This window comes from Capsella rubella, unplaced genomic scaffold, assembly GCF_000375325.1.
Source record: "Capsella rubella cultivar Monte Gargano unplaced genomic scaffold, Caprub1_0 scaffold_6, whole genome shotgun sequence".
NCBI lineage: Eukaryota > Viridiplantae > Streptophyta > Magnoliopsida > Brassicales > Brassicaceae > Capsella > Capsella rubella.
In genome coordinates, this window is record NW_006238918.1 from 12,717,898 (window position 1) to 12,738,837 (window position 20,940).

The 20,940-nt window shown below is 32.9% G+C and overlaps 2 protein-coding genes and 2 pseudogenes across 2 annotated transcripts; 2 read left to right on the forward strand and 2 right to left on the reverse strand.

Annotated features, from left to right (window-relative positions):
* Positions 1-42: 42 nt before the first annotated feature.
* LOC17881665 (protein BPS1, chloroplastic) lies at positions 43-14,425 on the reverse strand. Its single transcript, XM_023780319.1, has 4 exons — positions 14,358-14,425; positions 520-1,041; positions 340-442; positions 43-227 (listed from the first exon to the last, which is right to left on the reverse strand). Exons 2-4 carry the CDS (start codon positions 1,039-1,041, stop codon positions 43-45), a joined length of 810 nt encoding a protein of 269 aa, XP_023636087.1. The 5' UTR covers positions 14,358-14,425.
* Positions 14,426-15,840: 1,415 nt separating this feature from the next.
* On the forward strand, positions 15,841-16,377 carry LOC17882292. Its single transcript, XM_006288701.2, has one exon. It carries the CDS (start codon positions 15,841-15,843, stop codon positions 16,375-16,377), a length of 537 nt encoding a protein of 178 aa, XP_006288763.1.
* A 432-nt stretch (positions 16,378-16,809) lies between these two features.
* On the forward strand, positions 16,810-18,799 carry LOC17884652 (annotated as a pseudogene).
* Positions 18,800-19,634: 835 nt separating this feature from the next.
* Positions 19,635-20,910, reverse strand: LOC17882600 (annotated as a pseudogene).
* Between the last annotated feature and the right edge of the window lie 30 nt (positions 20,911-20,940).

Consider the following 20,940-nt stretch of genomic DNA (forward strand, 5'->3'; position numbering starts at 1 on the left):
TAGATAAAAGAAAATGGAGATTTTTAATTACATATGTGAGGTTCATGCATGAGTGAATTCACTCAACAAACCTTCACAAATGGTGTCACGTCCTTTTAAGGTTATACTAAATAAGTTGCGAATTCTCCTTGATAGTTCATCTAGCTCATGATCCAATTTCTCGATTTCTTCTTTCCCTTCCCCATTAGATTCCTCGACCGACTCATGAACAAGAACATCATCACCATCTTGAATTGTACGACACATCTTCTTCGTCACTTTGGCAATAACACATTCCAACTCTTTGAGTACCGTCGTTGTTCCATCAGAGGAGACTAAATCTTTTATTTTGACGTTTACAATAGTCTGCAAATTCAAGAAATCTTTTTCCCACAATGACTGCTTTGAGACATTTATTGGAAAAACATCTTTGTCTGAATTCGACAAAACTGTTACAAACACACTGTAAATATAAGCCGTAAGAACACTAGCCGCGTAAAACGCCTTCATTAAAACCTTTGCTTTCTTAAAGTTCTTGACTCTGTACAAGTTTAATGATTCAACATATCTCCCAAGAACTGTGTGGTATTTCCGGATTTCTGCCGTAATATCTTTCCTACAACTATTAAGAGTAGAACAACTCTCATTGCATTGTTCCTCCTCAGATTTCATTTCTAGTTTATGCCAAAGGACCTTAAAGCGTAAAATACAATGGTCGATGCAACCAAGCAAGGAGCTTATAGCGTTACAAAAATCCATAAATTTAACGGTTATATCCAGGTAAACATCAGACCAATCAGTTATATCATGAAGCTTGAGATTAGTGATGAAGATGTTTATGTCATTATGTGTATCATAGAGTAATTCCATCGCAAAAATCATCCAAGGTAAGGTGAGAATCTCATCTTTGTTTTGAGGTATGAGTTTCTTCAATCTCTCGGTTAATGATGACTCAAAGTTATTCCATAATGCAGATGACAAATTTGAGCTCTTTGGAAACAACATCCTGAAATATTTATTTTGTCGGAAGAAACATTGCGATGTTGTTCTTTCTGAGCTCATCTTGAAAAGATTATGAGAAACAAAATTAAAGAAAAAAAATCATCAGAAATTTTTATTGTATAAACTGTTGTCATGTTAAGAGGTAATTGCTAAATTAAGTTTTTAATTTTTGTTGGCAATAATATGAATGATGGCGAATAGTTTGCAAAGTTTTTGGTGGTTGACACTAGAATATACATATGTGAATTAGTTTGCTCCATAAAAAAAGTAACAACTTTAAAATATATATACTCATGTGAATTAGTTTGCTCCATAAAAACAAATATTTACTAACTAAAATAATTCTCTAAATTTTTCTTCAAAAAGCTTTGGATATCAATCTCTAATGATACTTTTAATTTTATTTTCAAATTTATTTTTAAATATAGATAATCTGTTCATCTCAAGGTCCTAATCTAGTATTTAATGTAAGTCAAAAGTGAGCCAGAAACTAAATTTGAAAAAGTGAAAAAAAAAAAAAAATCATTATCATAGAAGCATCCATGAGACGTGAGCCCTGAAGATACGAACACGAAGATGGAAGGCATTTGCTCGTATGTTAACTCTTAACGGTTGTGTATATAATTTATAACGTATAAAAATTAAAAACATGATACATATATGAATAGCATGTTTCAGTATTGAAATTTGAAATTTTAGAAACTATCTAGTAAATAATAATTTGTTACCGTTAGGATGAAGAAAGAAAAGGAAATAACAAAAACGAAATCTCTTTAATTTCCTTAAAAGTTATAATTAAAAATCTAACCGTTGTGAGATTAAACATCAGTTTCCTTAATTTCTCTCTCTCTCACATATCACACAACTCATCGCTTCGTTCTTCTTCATTCATTCATCCCTGAGAGATAATTCAAAACTCTCTTCTTCCTCTTTGTAAACCCTAAAACGATGATGATCCGTAAAAGTAAGATCGGAAAAGTATCATCGTCTCGTTTCATTGATTGAATGATATAGATCGATCGATCTCTGAATCTGTATCGGCTTCACCAGAGACTACGACGGAATTGAAAAAGTGAAGCGAAGAATCGAGTCGAGAGGCATGCGTAATAGGTCTCTGTGAACTCCGCCGATGATGATCCATCCAAGTAGAACCCGATCGAGGCGACGATGATGATGATGATCCGTAAGGGTAAGATTGGAAAAGTACTTTTGTATCATCGTTTCATTGATTGAATTTGAATGATAAGATCAAATCGATCTTCTCTGTTCTTCTTCTTCAGTAAAAGAAAACAATATCGATTACTGAGTCTAGCCACGGCGAAGCTTTCACCAGCGAAGAGAGGTATTTGTAAAAAGCCCTCGTCTCCTTGATTCCTATTGGAGATTAGGAATGATTTAATTAGAGATCATGATGATGATTTAGTATCTAAAATCTGTTTATCTGTACAAATCCTATACGTTGTTATACATTGGTTGGTGGATGAACACAGGACATGCAGCCTCGTAGAGTTGCAGCCATGTTTTTTTCTCGTCGTGATGCTGAAGTTGGTTACATCGTTCGTTTTGAGGAAACCAGAACCGTGCTTAAGTAAGCTCTGTCTCTCTTTAGCTTCTCTTCTTTATAATCTTATGTACTTTTGTGGCTAATTATGTGTTACTTGGGAGCAATGGATGGTGAAGGTAACTTGACAAAGACAGGTAAGATAATGATCAGTGAGTTCCCCTTGGATCCACAGATCCTGTATTCAACTTCTCAAATGAGATTCTCTCGGTTTCAGCCATGCTCTCAGGTACCACCCCTTTACTTTCGTTTTCTTGAAAAGATTCTTGCTAGCTTTGGTTAGGTATGTAGTGATTATCAGTTATAATCAAGTATTAGAGTTAGGTTATCATCAGCAGTCTCTAGTCTTAGGTTCTGCATACCCATGCAAGTAAGTGCTGATGCAGATACTAGTTGCAGTTTCTCAGTTATTCTCATTGCCTTTATGCATCTGTTGACTTCTTCCATGGACCTCTTCTTTTATAAATACCAATTCTTTCTCTGCTTTATTCAGCCTGTAAAGGATCAAAAAGCAGCAGATGAAGAAGCTAAAGCTAGATTTGGACACATTGATGGAGATCATCTAAACAGTGTTGAATCGTCTACCACGCTTTTAAGCAAAAACAGTAAGTGATCATCCCTTTCTCTTCCTCTTTTGTCAATTACAATTTACGGTAATTAACTTGGTTAATGTAAAAATTCTTACAGATGAAGATCCCAATTGGTGCCTATGAAATCTACAGACAATGTTAGACAGCAGCTCTTCCAGATAGATAACAACAACAATGTGGTTCTCTGTTTTAAAAGTCTTCACTTTGCAAGTTGCTGAAAGCAGAGGTGTACACTGACTACATTCAAGTACACTTCCTCTCTCTTCTTCTCTGATCAAGATTCAGAAACTTTAAGCATTACTAAATACCCATCATTAACAACAACTCTAATGACTCTGCAGGGATCATATTGCTCCAAGTGGTTATATCAAGATCCCTACCGTAAACTCAAGCCCTTATCTTTCTAATCCTCAAATCATTTCCAATTACATAAAATACTTCAATCTTTGTGATCTGTTTTCTCAGGAAATGTCAAAGTATTTGGAACACTCCAAGTATCTGCCAAAGCTCAACAACGAGAGACCTAACAAGAGGAACCCCATTTTTAAAGACCGGTTCACTAGCTTGCACAACTTGGTCCTCGTCATGGTGCTTCTCTTTCTTAAACAACCTGAAGATGTGCAGCACTCATTTTAACTACTATTATCAACCATGCTTGCCGGATATTTCATGCAAGTGGCTCACGTAGAACGCACTTGACAGCCAAACACAAGTATGTCAAGAAAAATTCAGTTTATATTGTTGTTTCCATTTAAACATTATCCTCTTGTGTTTCATCTCATGGTTGAAAATTCTGGGTTTCATTTGCATCCATCAAATTGCTTGGATCACAAACCTGAGTGGGTGTAACCTACAACGAATATGTTGCTTGGATCACAAGCTAGTAGATGTTGCTCCTCATGAAACGTGTCCTCGAGAAGCTGGGAGGAGGAAGAGAGCAAGAACCGGAAAAGAAGAACATTCATATCCTCATAAGCAGGTTCGTGATACTCGTCGTCATCTTTTAATTTGGTTTTGAGAATTGAATTCGAGTGGTATTATGCATAGAGATGATATCTCTGATTCTCTCATGGGTTTGTTTTGTATTATGTGTAACATATAGGTAGTTCTTCCCTCATGATGATCCAGACATCACAGCTTTGCAGGTTACTTTCTTACCATTTTTTTTTTTTTGATTAAGGATAATGATTTTGATTTTAAAATATACAAAAAGTAAAAAAGTTTTTATGTTTTTTTTTCACTTCTGATTTTTATAATTTAAAACTAAATATCAAAATTTTTACTTTTTACCAAATATTTTTCAAGTAAATAGTTTTACATTTTAAGTTAACCAAAATGTTTTTTTTTTATAATTATTTTGTTGTATCTAAGTGTTAAATTAAATACGTCGAAAATAAACCGAACCTAGCATCCAGTCCCTTTGTGGTCCGTAAGTTTGGTGTAAAAGTTCAACATGTTTTCGCGTATGGTAAATTTAACGCTTAGACGCTTCAAAGTTTTTTTTTATAAATACTATTTTAAGTAAATTGTATTGATTTTTAAACTAAAATTTATCATTATATAATATGTTTTTTAAAAATAGCTTGAACAATGCTAATATACACCAAAATGGTATATTAAAAATCTGTCTTTTTCTAAAACTACCAAAACCAAAACGATTCATTTAATTAGAGGGAGTCTAAACGCTCTGTTTTGCTGTTATTCCAACCGCTCGTTTTTGGACACCGTTACAACGAAAGAGAGAGATCCATAGTGGAAATATCACTGGAAAAAATTGGAGTTAATCTTACATTTTAAAAAAAAACTTTTATAGCAATACCAAGTAGAAAACGCCGATTACAATACCAAAACGGTCAACATGGCCACATGCCTATATAAAAAGAAAAAAAAAGGAAAAGAAAAGATTGAAAAGAAAGTTGAAAAAGATAAAGGGCTCAGACCCAACAACAATACAAAAAGGGTAAAAAGATTACAAGGCTTGAAAACGTTAAGGCCACAGGCCCAAACGAGGAAGAACAACTACTAACCAGCTCTTGGAAGGCTTCCTCTTACATTTCCCTTGAAAACTACGCGGTCCGAAGTAACGGCCTAGTTTTTGTGAAGAAGATGTTTCCATGACAATACTTAGACCATGACTGGGAGATGATAATGATGGTCCAAGATTTGTTAAGAATTAATGGTCTAAGTATTGTTCAACTCCAAAAACTTCAAAATGTAAAACGTGGCCATTTAACTTCACTAGTGGCATAAGCCATAGAGTGGAATAAGATGGCATATAGTCTTCTGTTTCTTTCTCTTCAAAGATATACATTCCAGCCTAACTAGTTCAATTTAACCAAGAAACCAAAATAAACCAAATCGAGCTCGATTCGGTTACAATTTAACCGAGCTCACATGGTTAAGTGTGTATTTCAATAACGCTCACTACAACAAGTAGTACAAAGTATGGCTCACATCATAAATGTCTTGACTACTTCCAGAACGCGGTTCACCTCCACCAAGATAAAAACTCAGAGCTAAACTCGATTCAACTTGGTTTTTAATTCCATTAGACAAAGATACAACATTCTACAAGATCATCCTTGCTAAACAAAAACAGTAGTAGACTAGTAGCAGTAAAGTAAACACAACCCACTAGAGCAAGTATACGAATACTTGTACATAATAACCATCTTCTCACTAATCCCACCAAACGAACAACAACAAGTACCAAACCAATGATCAGCAGATTCTCGCCAACTAATACACGACAACCATTTCAGAGAAATCGAAAAGTTCCTTCTTTGTTAACCTAGTTGAGCAATTTCTAAAGTAAATATGAACTCCTCCCATTGAAGACAGAGTCATGAGATCATAACCCATCCCCAAAGGCGCCGCCTTTTCACTAGAATCAATCGCCAAATTAAAGTCTGAGACTATATGATGATCAACAGGAAGTAACAAAACAAGTCTAACCTCAATATGATCGTTTAAAGCTTTGAAATTTACAGTGGATTCAACATCGAGCAGAACCCTAGGAACAAGAACACGGAGAGATACAATCTCTTCTTTGCCTGTGCCTTCTTCTTCGTCGTCGTCGTCGTCGTCATTGATCCATGTGACGAAAAAGCTGAGATTTTTCAAGGATGATTGAAACATTGAGGCTTTTGCAGTGCCTCCATTGGAAAAATTGCTTTGTTTCGATTTTTTCACTTACTAAATTTTATTGTGTTACAGATATCAAACCGACCCGACATGACCCGACCGAGTTCGTAATTTTGTATATGTTTATTTCGGTTAAAATCATTATCATACGTTACTTCTTTAACGGTTGGGTATAATTTATAACGTAGAAAATCATGATACATATATGAATAGCATGTTTCAGTATTGAGATTTGAAATTTTAGAAACTATCTAGTAATATTTTGTTACCGTTAGGATGAAAAAAGAAAAGGAAATAACAAAAAACGAAATCTCTTAATTTCCTTAAAAAAGTATAATTAAATCTGACCGTTATGAGATTAATATCAATCTCCTTTCTTTCACACAACTCAACGCTTCTTCTTCTTCATTCATCCTTGAGAGATAATTCAAAAACTCTCTCTTCTTCTTCTTATATCCTTTTCTAAACCCTAAAACGATAAAGATCTGTTAGGTTAAAGATTGGAAAAGTATTTTATATAATCGTTTCGTTCATTGATTGAATGATCAGATCGATCGCTCTGTCTTCTTCTTCTTCTTAATTCTAAATCAGTATCGGTTTCACGAGAGACTACGACGAAATTGGAAAAGTGAAGAGAGGAATCGAGCGAGAAGTATTCGTAATAAGTCTCTGTAAATTCCAAGTAGAACCCGATCGAGGCGATGATGATGATGATGATGATCCGTAAGGGTAAGATTGGAAAAAGTACTTTTATATCATCGTTTCGTTTTGTTTCGTTTCATTGATTGAATTTGAATGATAAGATCAGATCGATCTCCTCTGTTCTTCTTCTTCTTCTTCTTCAGTCTATATTTCAATATTGATTTTCACCGAGTCTTGCCACGGAGAAGCTTTCACCACTACGACGGAACTCAAAAGTGAAGAGAGGAATCGAGCGAGGTATTCGCAAAAGCTTGATTTATATTTTAAATTAGAGATCATGATGATTTAGTATCTTAGAGAATGAATTGCTAACTCTAAAATCTGTTTATCTTTACAAATCCTATACTTCGTTATACATTGGTTGGTGGATGCACACAGGACATGCAGCCTCGTAAAGTTGCAGCCATTTATGTGTCTCGTCGTGTTGCTGAAGTTGGTTACGTACATCGTTCTTTTTGAGGACACTAGAACCGTGCTTAAGTAAGCTCTGTTTTTGTCCCAAAAAACAAAAAAAAGTAAGCTCTGTTTTTGTCCCAAAAAACAAAAAAAAGTAAGCTCTGTCTCTCTTTAGCTTCAATTCTTTATAATCTTATGCACTTTTGTGGCTAATTATGTGTTACTTGGATGATGAAGGTAACTTGACAAAGACAGGTACGATAATGATCAGTGAGTTCTCCTTGGATCCAAAGATCCTGTATTCAACTTCTCAAATGAGGTTCTCTCGGGTTTCAGCCATGCTCTCAGGTACCACCCCTTTACTTTCTTTTTCTTGAAAAGACTCTTGCTAGCTTTGGTTAGGTATGTAGTGATTGTCAATTAGAATCACGTATTAGAGTTAGCTTATCCTCAGAAGTACTCTTTAGTCTCGGTTCTGCATATCCTAAGTAAGTGATGATGCAGATACTAGTTGCAGTTTCTCAGTTATTCTCTCTCAGTTAGTCTCATTGCCTTTATGCATCTGTTGACTTCTTCCATGGACCTCTTCTTTTATAAATACCAATTCTTTCTCTGCTTTATTCAGCCTGTAAAGGATCAAAAAGCAGCAGATGAAGAAGCTAAAGCTAGATTTGGACACATTGATGGAGATCATCTAAACAGTGTTGAATCGTCTACCACGCTTTTAAGCAAAAACAGTAAGTGATCATCCCTTTCTCTTCCTCTTTTGTCAATTACAATTTACGGTAATTAACTTGGTTAATGTAAAAATTCTTACAGATGAAGATCCCAATTGGTGCCTATGAAATCTACAGACAATGTTAGACAGCAGCTAGTCCAGATAGATAATGTCATGGTTCAACAACCTGAAGATGTGCAGCACTCATTTTAACTACTATTCTCAACCATGCATGCCGCTTATTCATCCAAGTGGCTCGCTTAGAACGCACTTGCCATTTACTTGACAGCCAAAGACAACCAAGTAAGTCAAGACAAATTCAATTGTATTGTTGTTTCCATTTAAACATTATTCTCTTGGTTTGTTCATTTGCATCCATCAAATTGCTGGGATCACAAACCTGAATTGTTGTAGATGTTGCTTGGATCACAGGCTAGTAGATGTTGCTCCTCATGAAACGTGTCCTCGAGAAGCTGGGAGAAGGAAGAGAGCAATAACTGGAAAAGAAGAACATTCATTATCCTCATATGTCAACGTTTAATTCTACTTGGACAAGAGAATCCATAAGAGGAGGATTATATAGTGAATCAAGGTATATTAAGCAGGTTCGTGATACTCGTCGTCATCTTTTAATTTGATTATATAGTGAATGTGTGTGTTATCTATATATAAAGATGACATCTCTGATTCTCATGGGTTTATTTTGTATTATGTGTAACAAACAGGTCGCTCAGGATGCTCAAGACATTAGAGCTTTGCAGGTATACTTTCTTACCATTTTTTTTTTTAATTAAGAATAATGATTTTGATTTTAAAATATATTTTTTTAAAAAAAGTATAAAAGATTTTATGTTTTCTTCAATTCTGATTTTTATGATTTAAAACTAAATATCAAAGTTTTTACTTTTTACCAAATAATTTTCAAGTAAATAGTTTTAAATTTTTGTTGTTGTATCTAAGTGTTAAATTTAAATACGTTGAGATCAAACCGGACCTAGCATCCAGTCCCTTTGTGGTCCGTAAGTTTGGTGTAAAAGTTCAACATAATTTCGCGTATTGTAAATTTAACGCTTAGGCGCTTCAAACTTTTTTTTTTAATATAAATATTATTTTAAGTAAATTTTATTGATTTTTTAAACGAAAACTTATCATTATATAAATTTTTTTTATAAAGAGCTTTTATTTGGTAAAATTTTACATCTTTTTTACTAAGTAAAAAATTACATTCTTTTTTACTAAGTAAATTGTATAAATATTATTTGTTAAATTGTATTAAGTAAATATTTTTTTAAAAAGAGCTTATCCTTACATGTTTTTTCACTGGATACTGAGTCTTGCTACGGAGAAGCTTTCACCAATGAAGAGAGGAATCGAGCGAGGTATTTGTAAAAAGCCCTCGTCTTCTTGATTTCTAATTGAGAGTAGGAATGATTTATTTAGAGATCATGATGATTTAGTATCTTAGAGAATGAATTGCTAATTCTAAAATCTGTTTATCTGTAGAAATCCTATACTTCGTTAATACATTGGTTGGTGGATGCACACAGGACATGCAGCCTCGTAGAGTTGCAGCCATGTATGTGTCTTGTGTGTTGTTTAAGGACACTAGAACGCTTAAGTAATCTCTGTCTTTGTCCCAAAAATAAAAGTAAGCTCTGTCTCTCTTTAGCTTCAATTCTTTATAATCTTATGTACTTTTGTGGCTAATTATGTGTTACTTGGGAGCAGTGGATGATGAAGGTAACTTGACAAAGACAGGTTAGATAATGATCAGTGAGTTCCCTGTATTCAACTTCTCAAGTGAGATTCTCTCGGTTTCAGCCATGCTCTCAGGTACCACCCCTTTACTTTCGTTTTCTTGAAAAGACTCTTGCTAGCTTTGGTTAGGTATGTAGTGATTGTCAATTAGAATCACGTATTAGAGTTAGCTTATCCTCAGAAGTACTCTTTAGTCTCGGTTCTGCATATCCTAAGTAAGTGATGATGCAGATACTAGTTGCAGTTTCTCAGTTATTCTCTCTCAGTTAGTCTCGTTGCCTTTATGCATCTGTTGACCTCTTCCATGGACCTTTTTTTTTATAAATACCAATTCTTACTCTGCTTTATTCAACCTATAGAGGCTCAAAAAGCAGAAAATGAAATTAAAGCTAGATTTGGACACATTGATGGAGATCACCTTGCTTTTAAGCAAAACAGTAAGTGATATCCTCCCTTTCTCGTCCTCTTTTGTCAATTGCAATTTACGATAACTAACTTGATCAATGTAAATTCTCACAGATGAAGATAGAGCGATAAAATCTGCAGACAATGTTAGACAGCAGCTACTCCGGAGAGATAATGTCACTTAGAACGCACTTGACAGCCAAAGACAAGTTATCATCAAGTATGTCAAGAAAAATTCAGTTTATATTGTTGTTTTCATTTAAACATTATTCTCTTGTGTTTCATCTCATGGTTGAAAATTCTTGGTTCATTGGCACCCATCAAATTGCTTCGATCACAAACCTGAGTGGGTGTAATCTACAACGAATATGTTGTAGATGTTGCTTGGATTACAAGCTAGTCGATGTTGCTCCTCATGAAATGTGTCCTCGAGAAGCTGGGAGGAGGAAGAGAGCAAGAACCGGAAAAGAAGAACATTCATTATCCTCATATGTCAACTTGGGAAAGAGAATCTATAAGAGGTATATTAAGCAGGTTCGTGATACTCGTCGTCATCTTTTAATTTGGTTTTGAGAATTGAATTCGAGTGGTATTATGCATAAAGATGACATCTCTGATTCTCTCATGGGTTTGTTTTGTATTATGTGTAACAAATAGGTTTGCAGGTTGCTCCCTCATGATGCTCAAGACATCACAGCTTTGCAGGTTTTTTTCTTACCTTCTTTTTTTTTTTAATTAAGGATAATGATTTTGATTTTAAATTATACAAAAAGTAAAAAAGTTTTTATGTTTTTTTTTTCACTTCTGATTTCTATGATTTAAAACTAAATATCCAAGTTTTTGATTTAAAACTAAATATCAAAGTTTTTACTTTTTACCAAATATTTTTCAAGTAAATAGTTTTAAATTTTAAGTTAACCAAAATGTTTTTTCATAATTATTTTGTTGTGTCTAAGTGTTAAATTAAATACTTGAAAATAAACCGGACCTAGCATACAGTCCCTTTGTGGTCCGTAAATTTGGTGTAAAAGTTCAACATGTTTTCGCGTATTGTAAATGTAACACTTAGACGCTTCAAAGTTTTTTTTAATATAAATATTATTTTAAGTAAATTGTATTGATCTTTTAAACTAAAAGTTATCATTATATAAAATGCTTTTTTTTTAAATAGCTTGAACAATAATAATATACACCAAAAATGGTATATTAAAAATCTGTCGTTTTCTAAAACAAGAAGCAAAACAAATCCGTCTTGAACAAAATATCTTGTTAATCCTCTGTTTTATAATCGCCGTTAGCTTCTCTTTATATAATACCAAAACCGAATTGATTCATTCACTTAGAGACAAGACGCTTTGTTTTGCTTGTTACTCCAACCTCTCGTTTTTGGACACCAATAGATCGAAAAAGAGATCCATAGTGGAAATATCACTGAAAAAATTTTGGAGTTATAACGGTTTCAGTTCCTCTTACATTTTACCTCAGCGATTTACGCGGGTCGCGGCCTTGTTCCCATGACAATACTTAAACCGAATTGATTCACTTAGAAACCATGGCTAAGAGATGATAGTCCCATGACAACTAATAATGGTCTAAGATTTGTTAAGAAATGGCTCTAAGATTTGTTATTACCATCTTTAATGGCAACCTCATACCTTTAAACGAAAATTTAAGGCGTTTCAGGCTAAGGGGTTGCCATTAAAGATGCCCTAAGAGACCATCAATAATGATTGCCATAATTCGTTGATCAAGAACCGCATTAGTTGCAAGATGGAAATATCTCATTGGCTGTGGAAGAGTTAACGAACTGAGTCTCGTTGTTACACTCCAAAAACTTCAAAATGTAAAACATAGCCATTTAACTCCATGGAGTATATAAGTCTTCTGTTTCTTTTTTTCAAAGAGATACATTCCAGCCTAGCTAGTTCACACAGGTGTGATATCACAAGTAGATAGTAGAGTTCTTCTGTCTCGATGTGAAAAAAAAAAAGAAAATTCTACTTAAACGAAAAAAAAACCAAGCAGTACCAAATTCATCATAAGGCATGGGAGTGGGAGGTTCCACATCAATAGAATATGCATCTCTGTATTACACGACGGAAACGTATCATCGGTGGTTTTATTTGGGAGTGTAAATGAGAGTATACGGAAACGTTGTCGTAAACTCACGTACCACAGCTGCAGTACATAAGAGCTAGTGGTGTCCTCGACCTAACCGAAATTCTTCGTTAATGCTCTGATGTTTCTTAAGATTTATCTATAGATTAGACAAATATAAATCTATCTTTCATAGTTGATATATAGCTGTGGTAAATAGTATTCTTTCGACCTAATTAAATTCTTAACATAAAATTGGTGTACCTTAGCAAATACTGTAACACATTTTATTATACTGTATGAAGTTTGATTATGACACGTGTAAATTAGATCGATAAAATGTTGACATATGTATATTAAATTATATTTATTGCAATATTTTAAAATACACAATATAAAAGTTTTAAATCTATTACAAAAAGAAAAATACACAAATATATATGTTTCTATACTAAAAAAATATATATTTGTTCATACTAAAAAAAAACACATAATCGTCATTAATACATAAATAACTAATTAGTAGCGATTAAATTTCTTCTATGGTTCCACACGAGAAAAAACACCTACATGTCCAATTAAAATATGAGTTAGAGATCTTATGACTTTCCTTTGGGTTACGACTCTACGTAGTTCTAGTCTCTGGAAGAAAATACGAGGACAATTTACATCGATATTTGTATATGCAATCTCGATTATTTCTAAAAAAGGAAAGTTTTACTTTTCCATCACGAAATTGTTCTATATATTTTAATTGTGTATTCGGCTCTACATGCTCTTGGGATATTGAAGGTTTTGGTTGAACAACTCATTCGAGAACCCATTTATCTAGAAGATTTATATATTTCCATTGAATAGATCTTGGTATAATGAACATGTCAGTAATAATTGTGTATACAAAACACATCAAATAAGCTACTAAAATATACTTATATATATAATCAGAGAACTCAATATATGTGACAAGAATTATTTATTTCGCTCAACTGAAAACAAGCAAACAAGTGTAACCAAATCTTATTATATAAAGTTTGGTTTTCCAAGTTAATCATTAACAAGATAATGATATATTGATGAGATGTTGACACATGTCAAAAAATATAAATAAGAAAAGTATCTTTTCTAAAATGTAAAAGATCATCCTAATCTTATTGTAAAAACAAAAATTATTTAATCCGTCGTTATAGAAAATGGATTGTAATTATACTCCCATCTATATATACGACATATTGTGTAATATATTTTCTTACCAGCAAAATATTTTGTTCAAAATCTGTTCCCTTGGTAAAATTTCCTTCTTTGTTATTTATTTCACAGTGATATGTAATATAATTAAAGATGTTTTCATATTTTTGTAATGCATAGTACGTATGTCTCTTTAGATTACAACACAATGTTTTCTAATGCATGCTATGTAATGTTTCTTATAAGTAACACGTAACAAAACTTAGAATTTGGCTAAATTAATATTTAACTAAATAAATATTTTTAATTAATGATTTAGGTTTTTAAATATGTTATATTTGTTTAATTTTTAATTTATGTTTAAATATATTTATTTTTGGTGCTCTTTCATTGGCTAAAACAAGAATGTGTGGATAAAAGGCATCTGAAAAAGACACATTATTATCTAAAAATATGGATAACTAAAGTTCAATACAATTCATAATATAATGATTTTCAAAAAAAAAAAAATGTAATATTGTGTATTTTTTTTATTATCTAATAATGCTTTCCTCAACGATGCTATAATTCATTTTTGTAAGTTGTTCCATAATGCATATGACAGATTTGAGCTCTTTGGAAACAACATCCTGAAATATTTATTTTGCCGGATTAATTTTAGGACATACAAAATTTTTATAATCAATAATATAAACGAAATGTTTTTAAAAAATAGAACCTAGGAAATATTTATTTGTATAAACTGTTGTGTATATACATGAACATTGATGTCAAAGAAAATTCAAAATGAAAATCACAATTCAATGAACCAGAGCTATACCTTCTGTATATCAAAAACTCAAAACAAACTAATTTCTTCTCTTCTGTATATCAAGAAATGAACAAATACTTTTTTATAAGTATAAAAATGAAAGATTTATATATATATATATATATATATATATATATATATATATATATATATATATATATATAAGTATTCCATGATATGTTAATAAATTTTAAATAAGAGATATTTTTTAATGTTATCTTATCATTAATTTAGTCATTATTATATGCATATATAGTTCAGGAAGAAAATCACTAATTGAAAAAAAAAAGATAATTTTTTTAATGAAATAGACAGATAATTCTGAATTTGAATTAAAATGTATAATTCAAAGTAGATATTATTTAAAAACAAGTTCTAGAGATAAGGTATATTACTTATGAAACAAGGATAATATATCTATACTTGATAAATGGTTAAATTTAAGTTAACACAACATTTGTAAGAAAAAGGAAATTAAAATTAATTTATAAATTAAATGATTATCTTTATATTTCAGTGATTGCCAAGTGCCACAATCTTTATGTCTAGTATTAAACAAAAATCAGAGGAAAAACTAATCAAAAATTTTATCATTAGATTTTGACATCTTTTTAAAATATATTTGTAATTTTATCCAATGATAGTACTAGAAGTTTTTAGTATTTCTCGATTCCAAATTCTATTTTTGTTTACTTTCTATTGTAACTTTTGATAAAAACAATAAGCAAACAAATCTAGTTTACTTTTGATATATAAACATAGTTAGTTAGATATACTTTCTTCTATAGATATAGCTAGACACAATCTATTTGAGTATAATCATATATAGAACCAATTTTAAACTCAGAGCAATGGTGAATGAGGGGACATCAACTTTGGTGACTTAACATGTTCATCATAGATCATTGAAGAGAAACTCAACTTGAGATTCTTTTGAAAACTCTTATGTTTCTTGTTCTCCTTTTTGTTACTAGTTGTTACTCGTGGGAGGTTTTTTTTTCTTTTCTTCATAACGTTTATTTTATTAGTTTTTTATTGCTTTTATTCAGTTTATCTTATATAAAAGCAACATTATAAATTGATATAGATATAATTCTTTGCATCTCTATTGGTTTCATATAAAATATCATGAATTATCAAAGTTCTAAAACTGTATAAAAACTAATTAAAATTATTTCTATAAATCGAGTTGCCATATAATATTCTAGTTAAATTTTCCCTCATCAATGTACGTTTTTAAAACTGATAAGAACAGATACTAAAAAAAATATGTACGTTTTTAAAATACAATAATTAAATGGTTTCGTTAAACGGTTAAAGTATCCTCTTTGTCAAGTGTGTCGAATTGAAGAAGAAACAGTCTCACATGTGTTGTTTGGTTGTAATTTAGCGTCTCAGGTCTGGACTGTTTATCCTCTTAATATCTCGACTCTTGGGTTCTCTTCATCCACTGTGGGAAATATTGCTTCTTGTTGTGAACTCATGAATAAACATGATCCCTGTGAAGTCTAGAGTAGCAATTCCGTGGCTATTATGGGAGATTTGGAAAGCGAGGAATGATTTGGTGTTTGCAGGTCGAAGTCAAGATGCTCATGTTCTGATTGTTAAAGCTATGGAGGATGCAGAGGAGTGGTTTGAACAACAAAACCGAACAGTGTTAGTTTCGGGTTCTCGTCTTTCACATCGGCTTAGTCCTAGTGAGAAATGTTGGAGTAAACCACCCTTGGGGAAGTTGAAATGTAATATTCATTCTTCTTGGATTAATGCGGAGTATTTCTGTGGTGGAGCTTGGCTATTAAGGAATCATGAAGGAGATATCTTGTATCATGCAAGAGACGCCTTTCTTCCTCGGATTAACCGGATTGCAGCTGAGCTTCATTGTCTTTACTGGTGTCTTATGAGTCTTCATGATCTCCATCAGGATTCGTGTGAGATTTGGCTTGATTGTCATGCTGCAGTTGACGCGTTATCTGCTCCTTTAGCTTGGCCGAAGTATCGATCGCAATTAGATAAGATTTTTCAGGTATAATATGGGTGATAAGGGAGGTGTCTTTTAAAATCTCTTCACCGAAAGCTAATTCGTTAGCCAGGGAGATTGCTTGTAGTGTGACAAAGGATGGGCGGTTCAATTCATATTTGGCACTTGGAGGTCCTTCTTGGTTGCATGATCGAGTTGAGAAGGATCGTAGAGGGTTTGACTAAGTTTATGATTTCTGAATTTTGGTTATGTCTATTTCCTTGTATCATTTTATGACTCTCTTTTTTTCATTAATGAATTGATTCATTGGAAAAAAAAAGGTTAAAGTAACCACCTACTAGTTGTAGTAATATTTTTTATTGTTAAAGAAAGACCAACAAAAGTCTGTTATGTCAACGAAGACTTTTGAGAAAGGAGCAGAGCAGAACACATCTTTAAAGTTTTAGATCCAAACAATATTTTTCTTCTTCAGAATCTTGTAGTATGGATTCTAAAGAAGTATCACTACCGTTGATCCACGAGCATCTTATGATGCCTTGGAATGATCTAAGGAAAGGTGATTGTTGTGGACGCTTGGAAGCTATAAGTGATGGCTACTATTGCAAAAGCTGCGATGTGTTCGTTCACAAGAGATGTGGCGACGAGTGCTCTGAGTTTATCGAACATCCATGTCACTCCATTCACACCCTCAAGCTTGTAGGTGGTAACAAGATAAAACCAGGTAGTCATTATTGTGATTTATGTGGTAAGAGGATAAGTGTGAATATATGTTATCATTGCAAGATCTGCGACTTTGATGTGGATCTTTACTGTGCCAAGAACCCACCACCAGAGGTTATTGACATTTCCGAGACGCATCATCACAAGCTGACCCTTTTTAAGGAGCGGATTGAGTTTGATTGTGATGCTAAATGTGGGAAGAGTGGTGATGGGTTTTCGTACAAATGTCATGAATGTGATTTATCTTTCCATGTGGATTGCGTATGGAACCCAGAAGAGGCAACACACCTGTCAGAGGGTAAACCACTTTTCTCACCCTGTACACCCTCTTAAGCTCAACATAGGTCAACCACCAGACTATTCTGATGGAAAGTGTCGTCTTTGCGGAAGAGAGATTGATGAATTGTTTTATCATTGTTATTTGTGTAACTTCACATTGGATATGCATTGCGTTTTAAACCCTCCGCGACAGTCTTTGCTGGAATTGAAAGCTCATGATCACCAACTAACTCTTCTCCCAAGACTTGACTCGTTTACATGAAATGCTTGTGGGTTGAAGGGAGATCGAAGCCCTTACATTTGTGTTCAATGTGGTTTCATAATCCACCAAGGCTGTCTTTACCTTCCACGTCTCATAAACATTAATAGCCATGATCACCGTATGTCTCGAACTTCTGTACTTGGTGTTTTGGATGCTATATGTGGAGTGTGTTGGCAGAAGATGAATTGGACTTATGGGGGTTATTCTTGTCAGCGGTGTCATGATTATGTCGTTCATTCTAAATGTGCTACTAGAAAACATGTGTTGGACGGAAAAGAACTCAAAGGAGTACCTGGAGATCCAGAAGTTGTAGAGCCATATAAGATAATAGATGATAACACACTACAATATTTCAGCCATAAAGAGCATTACCTAAGACTTCACCGTAATGGTTTTTTCTGGGAGGAGTTCAAGCGTTGCAGAGCATGCACCCATCCCATCGATCTCCAATCCTTCTTTGGTTGTATGGAATGTGACTTCATTCTCCACAAAACCTGTGCTGAATTTCCTAGAAAGATATGGCATGTGTTGTACAACAAACGTCTGAGCTTAGTTACTAGCGAGGACGATATTTACGAGTGTTATGCTTGTCAAAGAATGTCCAATGGTTTCAGGTACCAGCGTGAGGATAAGGTATTTGATGTAATCTGCGGAACAATTGCTGAGCCATTTATCCATCCAAGTCATCTCCATCATCCATTATATTACATTCCACAAGTTGAAGAAAGAGAATGCAATGGTTGCAAAGAGTTGGCATCTCATCTGCTAACATGCATTGAAGATGGATGTGGATTTTTCTTGGATTTCAAATGCGCCACTTTACCACAAGTGGTAATGCATAGCATTGATGACTATCCTCTCTCATTATGCTATGGCAAAGACACAAATGGTAAACACTGGTGTGAAATTTGCAATAGAGAAACCGATATAAAGACATGGTTCTACACATGTAAAGATCAGCACGATAGTTTTCACATAGATTGTGAGATCGAAGACTTTTCAGGGATCATGCCAGCAAGCACAATAGACGTTTTAAGCAAATCGTTTAAGGTAATGCTCAATAATGGTGTATCTCGTCCTTTTTGCAGCTCGTGTAAGTCGCATTGTATGTACCCTATCATGTTGAAGAGGCTTGGGACCTCGGATACATACGTTTGCTCTGCTAGTTGCCTATCTAAAGTACTAGATCCCATCAACCAAATTGGTGGATAAGGAATGTTTTGTGTTATATGTTTGTTGCTTTGTTTCATTTGTATTTTTTTCAATAATGTGTGTTTTTCAATCCACAGCTTTATTTTATTTCTATTATGACTTGATTTTCTTAATCGCGGGGTTTCATAGAATTTGTTAAATCATTAACAAAATTAAGATTCTCCTTATTCTAAAATTTATAATTAATTTTATTTTTACATCATATCTAACAAATTTTTTTTTATTTTTATATGCTATACTATTTGATTAAATACAATAAAAATTAAATTGCATGCAATAAGAATTTTGTAAATCACTAACAAAATCAACAATTCTCCTTATTCTAAATTTTATAATTATCTTTATTTGTACATCATATATACTATACCATTTATTTGATTAAAATAAAATAATAAATAATTTGCTTGGAATAATGTATAGTTTGAAAAATATAGTCTCTAATTATAAATATGATTTTCTACCTAGACGTTCAATCCAACTTGAGTGCTCGAATAACGCTTAACGATTTTGTTTTTTTACATGGCTATCACGTAAGACTAAGAATTTTGCAATCTTAATTCCATATGATATATTTATTTTTAAAAATGATGAACACAATACTACAATTTTTTTTTCAAAATTTCTTTTATTATATGTATTTCTAGATTGGATTACTTGTTCAAAAAGAAACATAAAAAACAAAAACAAAAAAACAAAAAAAGGGAAAAAGGAAAAAAAAAAAAAGAAAAAAAGGAAAAAAAAGAAAAGAAAAAAAAAGTGACGAAGAACATGCTTCATTTGATTATTAGATATATGCTTAATTGAAGATGAAAAGAAAAATAGTTCTAATAGACATTTACATGTTATTTATGGCATTCTATATAGATAACAAAATGGAGATTATAATTATATATGTGAGGTTCATGCATGAGTGAATTTACTCAACAAACCTTCACAAATGGTGTCACGTCCTTTTAAGGTTATACTAAACAAGTTGCGAATTTCCTTGATAGTTCATCTAGCTCATGATCCAATTTCTCGATTTCTTCTTTCCCTTCCCCATTAGATTCCTCGACCGACTCTTTAACAAGGACATCATCACCTTCTTGAATTGTACGACATATCTTCTTCGTCACTTTGACAGCAACACGTTCCAACTCTTTGAGTACCGTTGTTGTTCCATCAGAGGAGACTAAATCTTTTATTTTGACGTTTACAATAGTCTGCAAATTCAAGAAATCTTTTTCCCACAATGACTACTTTGAGACATTTATTGGGGAAACATCTTTGTCTGAATTCGACAAAGCTGTTACAAACACACTGCAAATATAAGCCGTAAGAACATTAGCTGCGTAAAACGCCTTCATTAAAACCTTTTCTTTCTTAAAGTTCTTGACTTTGTAATTAGAGTTTAATGATTCAACATATCTCCCAAGAACTGTGCGGTATTTCCGGATTTCTGCCGTAATATCTTTCCTACAACTATTAAGTGTAGAACAAATCTCATTGCATTGTTCCTCCTCAGATTTCATTTCTAGTTTATTCCAAAGGACCTTAAAGCGTAAAATACAATGGTCGATGCAACCAAGCAAGGAGCTTATAGCGTTACAAAGATCCATAAATTTAACGGTTATATCCAGGTAAACATGAGACCAATCAGTCATATCATGAAGCTTGAGATCAGTGATGAGGATGTTTATGTCATTATGTGTATCATAGGGTAATTCCATCGCAAAAATCATCCAAGGTAAGGTGAGAATCTCATCTTTGTTTTAAGGTATGAGTTTCTTCAATCTCTCGGTTAATGATGACTCAAAGTTGTTCCATAATGCATATGACAGATTTGAGCTCTTTGGAAACAACATCCTGAAATATTTATTTTGCCGGAAGAAACATTGCGATGTTGTTCTTTCTGAGCTCATCTTGAAAAGATTATGAGAAACAAAATAAACAAATAAAACCATCAGAAATTTTTATTTGTATAAACTGTTGTGTATATACATGAACATTGATGTCAAAGAAAATTCAAAATGAAAATCACAATTCAATGAACCAGAGCTATACCTTCTGTATATCAAAAACTCAAAACAAACTAATTTCTTCTCTTCTGTATATCAAGAAATGAACAAATACTTTTTTATAAGTATAAAAATGAAAGATAT

Excerpts from the sequence above, each read along its gene's own strand:
- LOC17881665 (XM_023780319.1), bottom strand. The coding sequence starts at position 1,041 with ATGAGCTCAGAAAGAACAACATCGCAATGTTTCTTCCGACAAAATAAA. Across the intron at positions 443-519 it reads AATCATTAAACTTGTACAGA|TGTGTTTGTAACAGTTTTGT; the intron begins GTCAAGAACTTT and ends TTATATTTACAG. Across the intron at positions 228-339 it reads TCTTGAATTTGCAGACTATT|ATGGTGATGATGTTCTTGTT; the intron begins GTAAACGTCAAA and ends GTACAATTCAAG.
- LOC17882292 (XM_006288701.2), top strand. The coding sequence starts at position 15,841 with ATGATCCCTGTGAAGTCTAGAGTAGCAATTCCGTGGCTATTATGGGAG.